Here is an 18,771-nt window from a genome sequence, read left to right on the forward strand (position 1 = left end):
TGGAGAAAGCTGACTTGTGTAGTTTTATTTTGATTAGACCATGAAAATTGTGGGTGTGTGTGTGTGTGTGTGTGCGTGCGTGCGTGTGTGCGTGTGTGTAAGAGACTCACGTTGCTTGTTCTGAATAACAATGTCCCAGATGTTGCGCCTGGAACAGGGATCGACTCCTGTGGTGGGTTCATCCAGTACCACTAAGCGAGAGCCTCCTATGAAGGCGATGGAGATTGACAGCTTCCGCCTCATGCCGCCTGACAGGGTGCCCACTCGCTTGTGCCTGTGAGCATACATGTCTGTCTCCTCAAGGATCCTGGTAGGGGAGTAAATGAAAATCATTTAACATCAACTTCATGTTAACATACTTTTTCTTTGCATTACAACTCACTTTCTGAGTTTAAACTTCCATCAGCTCCATCAGTTACCCAGCAGGGGTTTCTGAACCACAGGAATAAATGGAGAGGTACAGTTTCTTGCCTTTAATTCCAGGCTGATTACTGCTCCTCTTGTTATGCAGAGACCCTCCAGAAATAGTCTCATGATGCAATTGGGGGTTCAACCCATAGCTTAATGATGCCATAGAATGAAAAATGATTTCTCTGATGCTTGCTCCCGTAAGCTTATCCGAGAGAAAAAAAATTAAATTCTTCAAGAACATGTAATCTTGAAACAGGGGAAAAATATTGTTCTAAATTTGTCCGAGCAAGCTCAGAGCTGAGCAGCACTCTCGCCCTGCGTTTCATGGTTATAGAAGAGTCTGATACATTTTACAGCTCTTCAGATGCTAAACTGGGGGCTTATTTTGAGAATACCAATTATTTTGTCCTTCCAGCATCAAGGCCTACATATATCTGTAATAGATTTCTCTTTTCTTTTTAAATAACCTTGTAGTCCAGTCACTGGTGTTAAGCAATGTCTACTTTTCACTGTTAAACTCTCATAACCCCTATCGAAATTTACTTTTTTATTGGTGAAACATGCCGTGAGCTGAACTATAGATACCTTTCCATGATGTCTTTAAAAAAATCAGGCCATAAAATATATCAAATGGCACTGCTATGCATTGCAAAACCCCAGACGTCATCTCAAATACATTAGCATTTGCACAAAAGCATTTTCCTTTAGTGCATCATGATATTGAGCATGCTCCCCATACTGGATGATTGGTCACTCACGTGTTGACTTGTTCGTGCAGCTCTTTGCGGGACCACTGTGGGGCCTTAATCTGACCGTACAGCAGCAGGTGCTCCTTGGCAGTCATGTGGTCAAAGAGGACGTCGTATTGCATGCACACTCCTAGCTCTCGGCGAACGTCATCAGTGTTGGTCTGCATGTCTTTGCCGTACACCTCAATGGAGCCCGAAGATGGTGCAAAAAGGCCAGTCAGGAGAGACCTAAGCACAAGGAACGATCATTTATTATGTGAGTGACATTACTGACTTGATTTAAATTAATTCTAAATTAACAGCGCATGTAGAATTATTTATGATTATCTTTGAGAATTTTTTCTTTTTGTTATTTCATGCTTCATAATTGGACAAAAAGTATATAATTTATATATATAGTTGACCTGTTTTTCCAAGTATTTCTGCTCATATTTGCTACCCAGGGCATTAAATGTTGAAAATACCCTTTGTTTTTTTTGTCCCATTAACTATATTTTGTACTTTCTTCCCAGCACATTCCTTTTAAATTATGATTTATTGGTCCCTGGAATATTGTAGGACATGAGATTGCCTCTTAGTTTAGGTTGTTTTTAACATTGTTGAACTTATTCTGCTGATGCACTCATTGTGTGTTGCTCTGGATAAGAGCATCAGCGAAATTAGTCACATTTAAAATGTAAATGTAAGTGCTCCAGTTGATGAAGACCTGTCAGGCTAATCTCTACTACGGGGCATTTGCTGTGCCAGATTTGGACAAAACAATCTCGCTGTCAGCAGCAGACCCTTTAAAAGGGCCTGTTGATTAAAAGGATGCACAAATCAAATTTAAAAGACACCTCATACAGTAAATGAATTGTCAAAATATATTTTGTATTCATCTTAGGACATGCTGATACAGTGAAAACAGAGAAAAATGGTGCCACACATACATGGTGGTGGTCTTGCCGGCTCCATTGTGACCAAGCAGTGAGGTGACATGTCCCTCGTAGAAGGAAACATTAAGGTTTTGAATAGCTACTTGGTCACCGTATATCTTGCTGAGGCCATGAAGGGCAACGCCCACTGGGAGCTCTGAGAAATCCTCACCAGCCTGAGAGGAAAGAGTGCTCTGGTCTGAGAGAAACATAGAGACAGAAGCAGCCTGTAAATCAGTCTCAAAGGGGACAGGAATTAAATGAAGAGCAAGGGTAAAATGTAAATATGGTATCAGGGTTAGAAAAAAAATGACAAGAGAGGAAAGACATCATGTTCTTCCTTCAAAACACAACACCGGAGGAGACAGCATTTCTTATTGTTATCTGCCACAAGATAGTAAAATGTCATTTCTTCCCCTATACCTTTTCCCTTGTCGTCAGAGAAGACAGGCTGGTTTTTCTGCATGATGTTGGAGAAGAGGAGTCCTCTGCCCACCTTACTCTTTGATTTAACGCAGCAGCACAGGTCAGACCAGAAGGAGGCTTTGAAGGGGAAGTACCATGGGGCAGGGATCCCATACTTTCCTGAAGGGTAAAAAAAAAAAAAAAAGATTTCTCATCATTACATGAAATGTATTTTAGAGATGAGTTTACCCAGCAATTGACAAACTGCTGCATTTGCTTGGATTCTCTAAAGCATAAACTTTAAGAGAAACATTGATTTTACTATGAAATAACAACACCTTAACACCCTGCAGTAATTCATTCAATCAGTGTTGGATTTTAATTTTGTCCAATCATCCATTTCAGGCATGTTTTCTCTCTTTTTTTTTTGTTTTAAGATAAAAGGTGAACAATAACTGTCACAGTCTTAGTAGGAAAAGAGTCGCTGTGTTTTGAAATAACTGACTTGACCTTTTGTGCTCTGTAATCATTTTGAGTATATATATGCAAACCACAGCATGGCCTGAGGAGGTCTATAACACTGGATTTGGAAATGGTTGTTAGAGACTCCATCTCTGTCACTGCAAGGCTAATGGCTGAGAGCTTATTTGAAATTGCCCGTGTTGGAATTAGAGCTTTGGATGTGTGGGTGATGAGGGTACTGGAGTGGTTGTGGATATGAGTTTGGAAAATGTTGTCCTCCTGTTGGTAATTCCTAATGGCAGGCTGATGAGAGCTATTGTGCTGTTCACACTTTCATTTGAACAGCAAATCAGCATACAAAAATCTTTGAATCATTACTGGAATTCTGTGGATGGATGTCCATCAAGACCAGTTTCCTCGAGTTTTTTAAGACTTCTCTGATTTTACAGTTTACCTGGGAATACCATGCGGATGTACCCCCCGATGACAAAGTAGAGTACAGAGTCGATGAGCATCAACCAGCACAGCCAACCGAATGAAGCTGTGTCTCCAGCTATTGGCGAGGTGTAAGAGTTGCTCCACTGAATGCCTGAATAAGCCAAAAGAAGATTTAATTTGCTTCCCTCTGACTAAAGTAGCGTCAAAGAGATCATATTTGATGCAAGTCAGATGTTTACATGCCCATACCTTCTCCTTGGGCTTCATACCGAGAGACGTATTGACTAGCATAACTAAAACAGGTCGGGGAAAACAATCCCTGTAGGAACATGGGAGACAAATTAGACAGGATACAGAAACAGGAACAGCAAAAAAAACCAGAACATCACAAAGGTATATCTTCTGTTTTTAGATGATGCCGTTCTGTATGGTAATTCCTCTCCTCTGTGCTCTTCAACTTTGTGTCCTGCGAAGTGATATACTTCAAAAGCCTTTTGCAATGTGCTTTTGTTCAAGGCAAAAAAGGCTTTTGATGTATGCAGTGATGTTATGTCTGACCTCCAATTAATGATTATATCAGGCAAAAAGCACCAAAATAAAAAAATAATAAATGACTGAAGTATATACTACGTCAATGTGCACAATTTATGTGTGCATAAGAAGGCAAGAAAACTGCTTTGCAAACAAAAACATTTGTAATCTGTCAGTTTATGCTCTACTGTGTTGCTACTTGTATGTCAAAATGAAAAATAAAACAAAACCTCACCATCGAAAACAACTGGAGGCAAAAGCCATTGTTTACTCTGACTATTTCATGAAGTAACTGCCTTTTTGAGGCTGCACTAATATATTTTGAATCATAATGGTAGTAAAATTGTTTTCTACAGTGGATTGAGTAAATAACATTTTGGAATAGGATGAAATGCCATTATATCGTCCTCTGGGTTCCTTATCTCTCCTTTCAATTCTTAGTATTTTCCAGAGCAAATAACAACATTTGCTGTTTAAATATATTACACATATCATAGAAGTACTAGTTTAACATATGTGAGTCATGACAGAGGGGGGTCAGAGGTGTCTCACCAGGGCGCTCTTCTGGGAAAAGGTGAGATTTGTCTCCACAGCCATGACCACAATGAAGGGGAAGAAGCACAGGATGTAAAGGAGACTGCCACTCAGGGCAGCGATGTAGGTCTGGTCAAAGAAGGAGCTGACCAGGTAACTGAAGGCCAGAATGCTCAAACCATAGTCGCAGAGGTACAAGAAAAGGAGGAAGCCATCACTCTGGGGCAGAATGCGGCCATACTTCAGCACCAGCGTAAGGATGAAGATGGTCACCACCAAGTAGAAGGCACACTCCAGGAACCAGGCGAAGAAGTGGCTGGCCGGGTTAACTCCCATCATTTTCATGTACTGTGGGAAAAGCATGAATATCAATAGATGGTAATATACAGGAATGTCGGTAAACAATACATTTTTTGTGTTTGCTTGCCACAGGTGCATATGAATGTTTACAGCAGAGAATAAACCTGGAGGTACAGAGTGAGGAAAAGTTCACATTTGTTGTGTTGAAAACTCAGAGAGGAAGGCTCTGCTTATCCTACAGCCAACTGTTCATTAGAAACAGTTTGAATATGTCAGTCGTGATGTAACAGTATGTGTATTTTTCCTGAACCTTTCCGTACAGGACGTTCAGTTCTGTATTTGACATATATGTTCAATATGCCTTGTGACCCAAACAGTCAAAACAGTCTGTTTATGTCTACTACTCACACAGACTCAAACAGTCAATTTCTGGAGTTTGAGTTTTCCCTGAAAAGGTTTGGCGGTGCACTAGTTCCTGTCTATCAACTGTTGCATGCTGGTCAGTTAAACCTGGTCAGCCGAGATAGTCAAGCTCAGCGGACAATGATTTGTGTCAACATTGTTCAACTTAAGTCAGGTATGTATGGGGAAACATTTTATTTAGGATAGCATCAAGTAAATGTGAGTTAATTAGCAGAATGAGACAAAAAACTGAGCAGATTGGGATCAGTATCTTGCCCAGGGATATTTCAACATGCGGACTGGAGGGGCCAGGGATTGAACCACCAATTTTCCCCAACCTGCTCTATCTCCTGAGCCACAGTCAAGGTACAATTCTGTGTACCCATTACACCGCTATTTGTCAATGAATGTAAGTGTATCTATTTGAATAGAAACAAAAACAATTACAAGAAAAGAAATGGAAAGTAACATTACAGGGCATGTTAGAAACGAAGACGTCAGTGTTCAATGCAAATACAGTAGCAAGTTTGATCATTTTTCATGTGAAATAAAAAAATGCTACCTCATGCAGCCTCAGCTCTCTCTCATGCACCAGCTTCTTCACAAAATCAGCCACAAACAGCACCCAGGCTATCATCAACATGAGTGGGAAGACAAAAGCAATGGCCTCCAGGTACCTGGGGAATACAGAGATGTCAACTGTCAGTCAAATTTCTAAGAAAACCTAACCTCCAATCACTGTCAACAACAGCACATTAAAAGGCCTATCATTCAGTCTCTGACAGAGAGACAGACACGCAGAGTGGAAGAGCAATATCGAAGTAGTGTTTGGAGATTGTTGGCAGCTGTGCTCTGATCCTGTTATTATTTACGCAAAATAAATGCCTCTGTGTTTTTTTTTAATATTTTGACCAAAAATCATTTCTGAAGCCTGATGCATAGGAATTTAGTGTTGCTGTTTTTCATACAACATTGCTATATTTCACAGCTTGTGTCTGAAAATGTGTTGCTGAGTAATAACTCAGAACGATCTAGAGGCGAAGCTCATCATATCTTATAGTTGGCCAGAGGCAGCCAGCCAGAGACCCATTGGTCCTTCTTAGATGAGATATCAGCACTCGAGGCCAAGCACAAACACAGGCATAACGGTCAGGCATGATTTATTGGAAACAATATAATGTATCGATGCACAAGTTAAAGCCCCATGTTTTGAATTGGATGGATACTGCAGAGATGAGTGGTGTTCCTGAAGAGCCTAAAGGCTGTTTGAGTGTATGCTTGTATGGTCTTCAAAAATGAATGCACAATAATGAATACGAGTGAATATTCATGCACATGGTTCCATGCTAGTTATAATGTGAAAGTCCCTGTGAATGACTACTTACTGTCAATCCCAAGTGGCAAATGAATAATGAGAAAGCATGCATTATTCCACATCAATGACTGTACTCCCCCTCAGATACACTATAGATACTTTCACATTTCTATGCAAGCATCGTTACTGTTCATACTACATGTTTGTGCTTGCATGTATGTGTGTGACAGTGAATCCATGCATTCAGGCAACTCACTCATCCCGGTAGCTGCAGGGGTAGGAGAAGGGCTGCAGCTGGACGGCCAGCTCTGTAACCCTCTGTCCAGTCTGGGTCTCGATGATAGCCCGCTCGATGTTCTCCTGCAGGTAGATAAAGCCCCGGCTGTAGCGTAGCGCCTGCTGGGACCAGATGTGGTTGTCCTTCACATAAATGGGGTCTCGGACTTTGTCAGTGCGCATGACGTTGTCCATATGCATGCGGATAGTGTAGCTGACATTGGGAGGAAGGGAGGATGTGGAGGAGGAAAAACTGTCCCTACGCTTCCTGGATGAGTCCTCATCTTTGGGAAGCTTGAAGATGACACCTTGAAGACAGATTTAATCATCTCAGTATACCCACTTTGTACTTGAGGACAAAATTCAAAAACCAGACTAGCTTTTATGTTCCTTGCCCTAGATAAACTGTTGCAGAGTCAGATCTCCTGCAAGTGTCCTCACCTCAACTCATTATCAACGGAGAAGACCCCTTTGGAGGAAGCACCACAGATTAAAATTATGTAAATGAGTATATGCTTAATGAGGTGGATGCTGAATGTACCTTTGAAGCTGCCAGCCTCTGTCAAAGGCTGGGCTTACACCATAGACTGTATTTAAAGACGGACGACATGTCAGCTTCTTTAAAGTGAAGCCAAAATATTGCGGTTTTCCCCTGCTGGCTGCAGTATATGTCATAAACCAAGCCCCCTTTATGGTAGCGAATGGGACATGGGCAAAACTAAAGAAGTGGCGTGCTCACTCAAAAATCCTTTTTAAAGTGTTTTGGGTGCCAACCTTAAAATCACAATAAAAAGAAGTCAGCACTCACCGATAAGTATTTAATACTGTTTATTAACGCACAGCAGCAGACAGACACAGAGATGTCTGTCTGCTGCTAATTAATCAACCAGTCAATAAATTCAGACAAAAAATTAATTACCAGCCTCTTTGATAAAAATGTAAGTCTTTTTGCCATTTTTTAAAATAATTTGAGGTTTTGGAAGGTTTTCTACTATTTTTTATATTTTTATATTATTTATATATATATATATATATATATATTTTTTTTTTTTTTTGCTTTTTTTGTCTTTTTTTTCTAAACAATTTAATTATTTGGGGGTGGGGTGTTTTTTTTCTTTCTACAACTTTAAGTTTTGGGGTGTTTTTTATATTATTTATTTATTTTCTTTTCAGTTTTTATTTTATCATTTAGATTTGTTTTTTTAAAGATTTTTTCTGGTTTGGATACGTTCCCTTTTAATACATACAGTATATTTTCCTGATTATACTTACTTACTTTTTCTTAGGTTACATTTCCAGTGCAGGACTTTTTCTTGAAACAAAGTATTTTCACAGGGTGGTATTAGTACTTTTACTTAAGTAAAGATTCTGCATACTTCTTCCACCACTGGTCATTTGATGCTATAAAAATGGGATATATCATCCTCATTGACAGCGGTGCGTGTCAAGCCATGTGCTCACGATCAAAGGCACTGCTTGTGATTGTTCAGATGGGTGTTGAGTGATCTTAAGTTCCTTCAAGATCACTATTGTGCAGACTCTGGCTCCAGCTCTGCGTCACCAGCACAAGATGGCAATAACAGTATCCGGGATATTTTGGCTTCATTTTTGTATAGCGTGGAATGTAGGAGACGCGTTGTTTATCTTTATATGCAGTTTATGGCTTATAGTCATGAAACTGATTATTTACCCACAAAATAAAGTTTAGTATAAGGGGGAAGATGAATCAGTATCAGAAATCATAGCAGGCCGTGGATGCGTACTTCTCTATCCAAATAAACCTGGAGGACAGAATGAGTCAGCTTATTTTACATAAAGTTCACCTATTACACTCAATATTTACTCACTTGCATAGAGATTGCGGTTTTTGGCGAGGTCCTCTGCTGCACTGTTAAGCTGGTCAGCAGAGTTGTAGCCACGGTAACGGTCAAACTTGATGCAGGAGGACAGGTTCACCATCAGGGTGGACAAGGTGGTGATCTGATTCATTATGTGTTTGTTTTTCTCCAGCATGACCGTCATGTTAGCTTTGGAAGAAAAAAAACACATTTAGAAATTTCCTGACAGGGTTGGAGCAACTTCATATTTGACTGCTCTAAAGCCAAATTAAAATAATGACATTTGTTTTGTCTGTTTAGTGTCATGCCCCGTTATGTTATGTGGTAACCAAGACAGATATATGGTCTGACAATACAAGGTAATCTAATTAAATACCTGTACGTCAAAGTCAGACCTTGTGGAGGAAATGACTGACATGTATAATCATATCAAGGGGAGACGCCCCAAGAAATTCATGTTAAAATGAGTGTAATGCTTCCTGTAAACCTGAGGAGCAGCCCTATTTTCTGACAGCGTGGATATTTTATAGGCAATAAGTGAGCTAGGAATATAAAGGTAAGCCTGGTATCTGCAGCTTACAAAAGTAAGACCTTCAAATGCTCACTCACAGAAGTTGCTGAGCGTCTCCTTCATTCTGCCGACATTGATGTCTGTCTGCATCTCAATGAAATTCTCAACAAAGGAATTGCCGAGGGAATTCTGATAGGAGGGAGGAGGGAGAGGGAGAGAGAGAGAGAGAGTAAGAGAGACGATGCACAACATCAAGATTCGGCTGCTGCAACTCGTCGCAGACCACTGCAAAGTTTATCTACAGAATTTCACATGATAGCGAGCCAGCTAGGATAATTAGATATAGAGGAGTTTTCACACCTGCAGCATTGGCAACGTGTGGCTGAGTAGTTCAGCAGACTTTATGATGTAGTTGGAGGAATCAATCCAGTCCTCTGAGTGCTTTCTTAGATCTGCAAAAACCTGCAACGTGTCGTTGGCCTAGACAAGGAGAGGACAAGGACGAGAACATGTGATATCTCTAGGTATCAGCAAGATTTCACAACCTGCTGTGTTTGAGTGAGTGTGTGTGCGCGTGTGTGTCTGTCTGTCTGTCTGTCTTTCATTCTGTGAAGGCAGCAGTATACTAAAAACAAAGTCAAACTTGCACAAAATAGAACCACTGTAGAATATGATGGTGCATGCAAATATGTGTACAGCCTCTATATTTCTTTTTTACTACATGCCAGCCAGGGTTGCATAAACATTGCACAGGTAACTAACGCCTAGAAGAGGCAGAAATAGCAGCGACAAGAAATATCTGTAAAAGTGTAGCAAAGTTAGAGGAGAGATTTCGGAGGATTTGGAACAGAGGTCAGCAACCCTGGTTACACATACCACCATTTGAACACTGTAGCTTAACCCTTTGGATTTCTTTAAAAGGTAAGGAGGGAAAAAAACGTAAAATAATATCAATACTTATAATAACAACTGAGTAACATTAAAATATGTAATTATTGCAATTGTAACTATAATTTTCTGGAAAAATTTCCCGGCTTTTATAGTAAAATGTTTATAAATTTACTCATTTTTATATCTAATGCCAAGTTGCTCACTGACTTTGATTTTGATTTTTTTCAAATCAAACCAATTTGCTCAGGTTCAAAGGTTTTAAAACTTGTGAACGGCCTCTGAGGGCAGCACAAGAAAACTAATTTCAATCCAGGTTTCAAAGGGTTAACATATGGCATAAAAGCAATAGGTTGATGAGTCGAGAAGTGCAGGGTTTCTCACACAGTCATTTACTTGGGGCCCGCCACAATAACAACAGCTGCCACCAGGAGTTTGTGTTTCTGGAGCTGGAGCGCTTATAAGGAGTGCTTTTGCAATGTATACAGCCTACTTTTTGGTTATTCATTGTAGCCTATGTGTGCCTACTCTGGGTACAGCTGGAGCAGCAGAACACCAGGCACAATGAAAGTTGACCGTATATTGTGCTGGGTCTAAAAGTTTGCTTTCACTCCCTCTGCAGCAGCTGCCTTTCACATCCATCAATCTGACCTGATTAGCTCTTGTCAGATTGACAGATCAATTATTACCCTGTGACTCAAACTCCTCAAACTACTGCTGAGGAAAAAAAGAAATCATGATAAGTTCTACCAGTTCATGAACCTGCAACAAGATCCAGATTTAAAAAGGGGAAACACAGAATTACACAAAGGGAAAGACACACACATACACACACACACACACACACACAAACAGAGAGTTTTCGGCTTTAGCATTGCACTGGATGAGAGCATGAATGTAAATGACATGCTGCGTTTGGCGGTCATAGCAAGATGCTCTGATTTCACTGTAAAGGAGGCACTGTGCTGCTTAAAAGCAATGTCTCAAACAGTTACATGGAGCATTTTGAGGAGCAAAGGATTTACATTATATTGATATGGCACACTGATTAACAAGAAATTTTAGAAGTGACACTTTATATAATAAAAAGCTTCCTGACTCCTAATTTAAAACATTGAGTTTATAAAAGGTAATGAATATGCTAAACCTGAGACAAGTTGGCTATAACATGTTTGGGTATGAACTGTATACCTTCTTCATTATGGCCCTGGTGACGGGTGTGTCAGGGGTATAAAGAATTTCTCCCATCAGCATTGGTTTGAGGAAGGCCCAGGCGATGGCTCCTCCTGTGGTGTTGACCATATCCAGGTACATATTCATACAGAAGGGAGCTTCACAAGAATGAAAGACAAGAACAATTAAAAAAACAGTAATCACAAGGGTGAAATGATTCAAATGTCCAACAGCTATCTAGTTTTTCTGTTAAAATATTTAGAGTTTAAGGGATCATGTTTTAACTGGTGTTATTTGATATTTTTCACATTGTCAACAAACCCCATGAAAAGACCAACAAAATCAGTCTCTGAATGCTTTCTCTACACTGTCTTTAGCACTCATGCCACAGCCCATTCATCCCTAACAGTACTGTATAATCTTTCACAATGGTCACAGATATGTCATTCCAACAATACAGGATGGTAGGATCAGTGAATTTGTAATTTGGGTCTGTTAATTGGATTTGCTGATGATAGGAAAAATATCACCACAAGCCTTATCCTTTAATCCTTATTGCTTTATGAATTGTGAAGTGAGCAAACTAAACTATACTGGAAGTGTCCACACATTTTCAAATTCACGTCAGGACAAATAGTTAGGGGGGTGGGTTACTCTACTCTGTTACTTCCAACTGTGTGACGTAGGCTGCGAACATCAACAGAATCTCTACTTTATAAACCAAGTTCTTTTTGATTGTCTATATTTTTTGGCTGTTTTATTACTTCAATGAAAAGATATAACATAATACTTAACATAAATGCTTTCTATCAAAAGGGAATTGAAGACCGAACATACAGTTAAGAATGACAACTGCACTGACAATAACAATTCTTTTGCAAAAGCCCCAAATTTTTCCTCCTACGAACATACAGGCGTTTTCTGGAATCTTGAACCTCTCGATCATCTCCTGCCTGTGGTCGTCGGGGAAGTATGAGTCAGAGTCCGGCATCGCAGGGAGTTTGGAGATTCCAAGCAGAGCCACGATACCTTTACTACACAACGCTCGAGACAGGGTGACAAATGTAGCTTTGCTAGACATTTGGGCCTTCCGTCCTTTTGCCATCTGGGAAAAGAAGGTTTAAAACTTTTAATACTTTATGATTGTCATGTATTTAAAATAGATGATTTGTCATGCAAATGTAATATCCTCAAAAAGGCCCCAAAAAACATTTAAAACAAGCCTAGGCAAAACAATTTGATGTTGCCTGTTCTTGTTTTGTGTTTGCAGTATGCTCAAAGGAGTTTTTTTGACCACTGAAATGTTTGCATTCCTTATTATTTTATATATTTTTGGTTAAGTGATCACATAAACATAGACACACATAAATTATGGGCAAAGTGCTGTACAGAGGCAAAGACAACATACTTGGTCAAATTCCTGTTCAGAAGCCAGGTTTAGGTTTTGGATGGAGTCCATGTAGTTGTGAAGCTGATCGATGGCAGGAAGAATCGTGTCCATCATGTTGGTTAGAACCTTAGCCATCTGGATCATGATTCCCACCAGACTCTGTATTTCTTCACTCAACACCACCTGAAAGACAGGAACCAACATTCAGACATGTTTCTATAGTTTAAACTTTGTCACTGTGACTCTTACTTTTTATTTCCTCTGTAGTCTTTACATCCAACAAGTTCATATTTCCAATGAACATATTTTTCTTTTGAGCATACTGCAGCATTTGCAACAAAACATACACCACATTGCTAACTTGCTGCTTGGAGCTGAACAGACAGTGGATAGTTGGTTTTTGAGAGCTTTTTCACTGAAAACTGCCAACTGCATCTATAAACTGACAAGAGCATTTAAGCAAACTACAACAGGTAAGATGCTGGCCATAAAAAGTAAAAATAACAATTAACTGAAACATGCTAAAAGCTTAACAGAACTAAGTTCATCTAATTTTCTGTTGGTTCATCTTTATCAGCGATGCCTTTTACATTACAATCAGTTGTTTGATCCATTCTTATAAAAATGTTGATTGCAGTAGCTTTAAATACAGCTGGAAATCAACAAATCAGTGATTAAAGTTTAAAAAAAAAATACATGTTTTATGTCCTTCCAACATATATTGGAGTAGTTATGTATAAATGTATGAAACAGGCACGGCTATTTACTGTAAGAGTTTCAACTGCAGCTTGATTTTTACTGTGTTGAAAGGACTCCACACCAGCAAGGTTTAAGCATGCTACTTTTTTATCTATGACTGCGGGAATTTGAATTTTGAATCAAAAGGCTTTTCAAAACCCAAATCAGTAAATTTAAAGAAATCCCAGGATAAAAATCATTCAAATGACCTTTTTATGGATTAACAAATAAAATGCTGCACTTGAAACAGAAAAGAGGGCTTTTCAAGAAACCTGTAGACATGTTTTTTTTAAAGACTGTACATAGGTAACTACATTAGTTTTTGGGATGGACAGATCAAATGTAAAAACATCAATTATGAAATACATGCTTTGAAATGTGCGAGTGAGGCAGAGCTTTGTCTAGTAATCAAACATCTTCTTGTCCAAAAGCATTTTTCTGTCTCACATGTTCCTCAAACAAACACACTGAAGCATAGACTTGTTTTCTGACTGCCCAACAGAAACAGTTTCTTTGGCCATTTAGCCATGACTGAAGAGATCACCACATTCTCACATTTTCCGGTATGTTTTACAAGTAAAGAAAAACACATTGACTTCTGAAGAAAATTTAACACATTATTTTTCTTTTGACGAAAGACTCAGTGTTGCTATGACAACGGCAGCACAGAAGCAGCAGCCAGTAGCTCCTCAAATCCTTGCTATTTTATTGCTATATTTTGTTATATTTTGCTATTTTTTCGACTCCATGACCCCTTGTGCTGAGGCACAACTTTTCTCTGATAGAGAAGCACTTATCAACATCAAGAAAAGTTATTTGGAGTTCGGACTAGATGCAGCAGACCATGAGAGGATCTCAACCAACGGCATACACCAAGCGGCCAGTCAGACCAGGGGGCAGAAACGAAATGGAAAGCGCCAGATGAAGAGTGGGAGGAGAACCAGCATCAGGGCGGGGCTCACTCAGCAATGGGGAATCAGAGACTGCTCTGCACACATCTTCACAAAGCCATGGTTAACCCCAAACATCCTGGACCAAGCTGTTGCACTGGACGGACGGACCTTGCTGGCAGCCAAAAGGACTCAAAACTTTGATGCAAATTCAAAAAATGCACTGCAGTAATTGAATGATGACATCAGCAGCAACATGTCCAAGCCACCGGATGGAATCTTCACAGTAGCTGCTGATTTTATCAACTCATCCTTCAACTCCAAAGATGTAGCGGGATCAAGGACAAATGTAATTTAATTTTTTAAACTTTGTTTAATAAATAAATCTACCTTCTACCTTCTAATATGAATGCAACCTTACTCTGTAGATGAGTTTCTCCATGTTGAGATGGCGAGCCATCAGCAGTGAGAAGCTGTACCACTGTTCAACAGACAAGGAGCAGAAGGTCTTTAAAATGGCCACATCTGTCTCTTTCATTTCCAAGGCTGCTGTGGAGCCGCAATGACGAAGGTTGAACAACCAGGACAGGATCTGTTTCAAAAGCATTAAAAGAGTATGGAAACAGTTGTTACTAACAACAGAAGCACGGGAGAAGGTACGTCATGAATAGAACAACAGACATATGATCCATATTCTGTCAGTGCATTTACATCACTGATATATCTTCTTTTAAAGTTTTTGCCTGAGGTTTTATACAGTAAATTGGCTTCTAAATTCCTGTTTTCATGCACGATTTTAGAACCAGCTGGATTTGATTTCTCCTCCATTTAGTGAAAACAACATGTATTATGTTAGTGGACAAATTAGTCTTGCTACTCTGAATGCTTGGCAAGAATGGTGTGCAATCAAGCATACATGCTGAGACAATGGTGAAGATTTGGAATGGTAAAACAGTGAAAAGACAGGTGTTATCCAGGCTTAACTGTTATTAAAGTTGGCAATCATGGAAATGTGTTTGTTCCAATTCAAGGGACGTGCATGAGTCACATCGGTCAACTACTATACAAACATATCCACCGCTGTTTTTCCTGTGAAGTGTGCACAGTATTGTGTTACCAGGAACTCTTTTAAAATATTTGTATGTGTACTTTTTTGCAAAATAATCTGAAGTGTGTGAGCAAAGACATAAAGAGGATTGCCTTTTATTCCACTAGGTCATGTCGGTTCTGCAGAAATGGTCCATGTACAGTGACAGTGTACAAACTGATTTTGATTTAGGCTTATAATTCAGTATCCACTGTAATGAAATGTTATTACACAAAACAAGCCTGCTTTATGAAATGCAACTTCTGTATCATTAGCTGAAGGTTACAGGGTTATCCTCCATTGTAAGTTACATTTAATGTAGGTTGCACCATGTAACACCAGCCTAAGGCAGAGTATATATGCTACAGAGGATGAGGATGAGAATGATGCAAGTCCACATTATATGCTACTTTATAAAGGGAAATATGGCACAGATTTGTGGGTATGGAAGCACGTCTCTTCAAATAATACAATAAGGACTTTGTTCCACATTATACAATCTTATATGTATACCCTGGCTCACCTCTAAGTTGTTGTTAGGCAGTGTGGTTTCCATCAGGAGGTGGAGAGCGACTGGATCAAAGTCCATGTGTTGTTGAACATCCATGATGAAGGCTGTTTTATCCCTCAGCATCTCACCAACTGTTACAACTCCTGGGAAATACAGAGATGTTAGTGTTTTTTTTTATTATGACATTGACAGTGTACTGTTGTGTGTTCAGATGTAGCTTTCTGTTTTTCATTCTCAATAACTGTTTACTACAAAAATGCTCCTTGCAAAGAGCTGCTGTTTTGTCAGTAGGGCTGTACAATTGAAATAAAAAAAAATATATAAATATATATATCACAGTCTCGATGTTAACGTTTATGCAATCTTGTTTCTAAATGACAAAAATTAATTCGCTACTATTTCCCTATGCATTGATGTCATGCTGCATTCACTTGTTGACTTATTTGCTACGGAACAATCCCACTTGTCTTTAAGTGTTTCCTCCACCAATGGGCTCCACCACCTCTCTGAAAGAAACAATATTTTATTCATGCTATTTACCAAATTCATGTGCACTAGTTTTATTTTAGTTCAGTGTGAAAGCTTTCACTGTCTTTTCCTGTTGCTCGGCTGCCTTTGGAGTAAGAGAAATGCAACCAACACAAGTTATGTTACTGGAGTTAACAACCTCTCGTCCCACTAATGTAAGTGCAAAAAAATCTAATTTATTGGTTTAATCCACCCGAAACCAAAGACAGACACATGTCAACCCCAAACTAGATGAGCCGAAGGTGGCGGGCTTCTCCCCCACTAACAAGTGTGTGTTGTGGCTCAACTCTTGTGTGTGCTGCAGCCCAGAGTTTTAAAGGTGTCTGTGTACAGAGGTTTTAAAGCTTTTGAATGACTCTTAGTGGTTTGAAGTTTTAAGTGTCTCTCCTGCACTGTTGTATGTACTTGCAAATATTTGCCCTAATTTACCGTATAATGTTCACTTTTAGATGGATAGGATTCATGTTAAGTCACTGCAGATGAAAAGCCAATATTTCCTGTTTTGACTGCTTCACATAAAAACAATTATATAACTACAATATGACAATGTGGGACTTTTATTGTGAAGAATGTAAAGGAAATAAAACGTTGACTGTTTTACAGCCGCTTAACTCAAAACAAGCACGTCATAGGGTCAGTGTGTGTGTTATTAATTGTAAAGCATTCAGCAGCATTTCAGTTAATAACTTTAATGCTCTGAACTAAAACATAAAATGAGACTTGTATTAAAAGCGACTTTTAAGTTTATGTCCAGCACTTTGATATATGTTATACTTAAGACAAGCAATTTGATATATCTCACGTTAATGCAATCTGTTTAAAGCTCTGTAAATATTTTTGATGAAAAATAAAAATCTTGTGAGAGAATCATGATCTCTTTTCTTTGGGAAAAAAAATCATGATTCACATTTTAGCAAGAATTGTGCAGCCCTATTTGGCAGAAAGGACACTGTCAAAAGCAAATGACATTAATTGTTTTCTCAGGCGGCAAATTACAATGAATGAGACACTGGTGCAATGTTCATTAGAGGAACAATCATGGACTAAGTGACAGTGCAGAAATTGCCCACAGTAGTAAGTTATTATTGATAGATAATCCAGCAACATGGACAGTGCTGTTATCAGGCAAGAGTGAGCGACAGGTAAGCTGAAATGAGTAGTCTGTTGCTATGGAAACAAGGTTTGTGATCTGCTTTTTTTCTGCTGCTAGCACACCATGAATTACCCTTTTAATACAAAAGTGACCACAGACCTTAATCTGAATTTAGAACAGTTCAAACCTTTCTTTATGGACTAAGTACTTGTTGTTCTCCTGAAAATATCTATAAATCAAATTTCTGCAAATTGGATTGTTATTATCAAATTGTTATTTTGGATATGAACTGTCATATGTGACTGTCTTTTCCTTATTCATAATTAGCCAGCCAAGAAAGCAAATAAAAACAATAGTAGAAGCGAGGAGTACAATTTGTTTGTCAGAAAACACAGAAAAGAGGGTGGTAGGTCTATGAAACAGTGTAGTGGTGGAGAAGGAATATATTATATATATTATCATCATATTGTGAAATACAGACGCTGTTGTGATATGAAGAAATGTCTCACCTGGGGAGGTGACGTTAATGTTTAAAGAGCTTAGGCTGCTGGTGTTGAAGCCCAGACCTTGACTCAACACAGAGGACCTGTAAACACAGACACAAACAGACAAATGCACTTAAATCAAGAAATACTAAAATACTTCTTGAGAGGAAACATTGCCTTTATTTCAATAAAATAAAATGCCGCCAGGCGTCCTGCAGGCTAAATGGGCTGAGGTGTAAATTCAGTTAAACCAAGTCGAGGAAACTTTGCCTATTGGCTCCACACGGCAGCAAGATCAAAATACTGGGAGCTGAGTTATGTAAAGTGCAACAGCCCAGACCACTCTGTGACACTATTGATCAAAATATTAAAAAGGTATAAGAGAAGTAAAGATCTAGACAATGGTGAGAGCAGCTTTCCCTGTATAAAGTGCTGCTCATTTCTATAGAAACCATTAAAAGACAAACTTTTAAGAAGAAAGAAAATGTTGTACCAGTCTGACTGGACATTGTAGGTTTTAGGGTCTCCGATGACGGCCTGGAAGATGGCATCTGTCAGAGAGGATGTGTCCATCAACAGACCCTCAACCAAGGTCTTCAGGCTGGGTAGATAAGTGTGACACAGCTGACCAGGCCCAATGGAGAGGGACGACATCAGCAGACGCACAGTCTCTGTTCCTTCGACCTTGCACACCTACAATAAATCAATCATGTAAGCACCAAATCTGGCAAAATCTAAATATCAAACACATGCAACACAGATTGGCTGGTTGGACATACGTGGCTGCCTACTGTGGCTTGGAAATGTTTTACTAGATTTAATTTTAAGGATTTAAGGGTTAAAGTCTGTCTCACTGTGACTGAAAGGACTCCAGGCCAACTAAAGAATTTGATCAGGTTTTT

The 18,771-nt window shown here is 39.2% G+C and overlaps 1 protein-coding gene across 1 annotated transcript in view; it reads right to left on the reverse strand.

Moving 5' to 3' along the window:
• The window catches only part of abca12 (ATP-binding cassette, sub-family A (ABC1), member 12), a 78,059-nt gene that overhangs the window by 29,810 nt on the left and 29,478 nt on the right, over positions 1-18,771 (reverse strand). Inside the window, exons 30-48 of the mRNA XM_042494168.1 lie at positions 18,363-18,562; positions 17,894-17,970; positions 15,776-15,906; positions 14,587-14,757; positions 12,556-12,720; positions 12,060-12,252; positions 11,166-11,305; positions 9,447-9,566; positions 9,185-9,275; positions 8,585-8,764; positions 6,718-7,045; positions 5,709-5,823; positions 4,463-4,792; positions 3,629-3,698; positions 3,396-3,530; positions 2,498-2,659; positions 2,090-2,273; positions 1,170-1,388; positions 111-307 (exon numbers count right to left, since the gene is read on the reverse strand). Of these exons, the coding sequence (XP_042350102.1) occupies positions 111-307; positions 1,170-1,388; positions 2,090-2,273; positions 2,498-2,659; positions 3,396-3,530; positions 3,629-3,698; positions 4,463-4,792; positions 5,709-5,823; positions 6,718-7,045; positions 8,585-8,764; positions 9,185-9,275; positions 9,447-9,566; positions 11,166-11,305; positions 12,060-12,252; positions 12,556-12,720; positions 14,587-14,757; positions 15,776-15,906; positions 17,894-17,970; positions 18,363-18,562 (3,208 nt within the window). The remainder of the gene's footprint in view (positions 1-110; positions 308-1,169; positions 1,389-2,089; positions 2,274-2,497; positions 2,660-3,395; positions 3,531-3,628; positions 3,699-4,462; positions 4,793-5,708; positions 5,824-6,717; positions 7,046-8,584; positions 8,765-9,184; positions 9,276-9,446; positions 9,567-11,165; positions 11,306-12,059; positions 12,253-12,555; positions 12,721-14,586; positions 14,758-15,775; positions 15,907-17,893; positions 17,971-18,362; positions 18,563-18,771) is intronic.

This window comes from Plectropomus leopardus, chromosome 10 (genome assembly GCF_008729295.1).
Source record: "Plectropomus leopardus isolate mb chromosome 10, YSFRI_Pleo_2.0, whole genome shotgun sequence".
Taxonomy (NCBI): Eukaryota; Metazoa; Chordata; class Actinopteri; order Perciformes; family Serranidae; genus Plectropomus; species Plectropomus leopardus.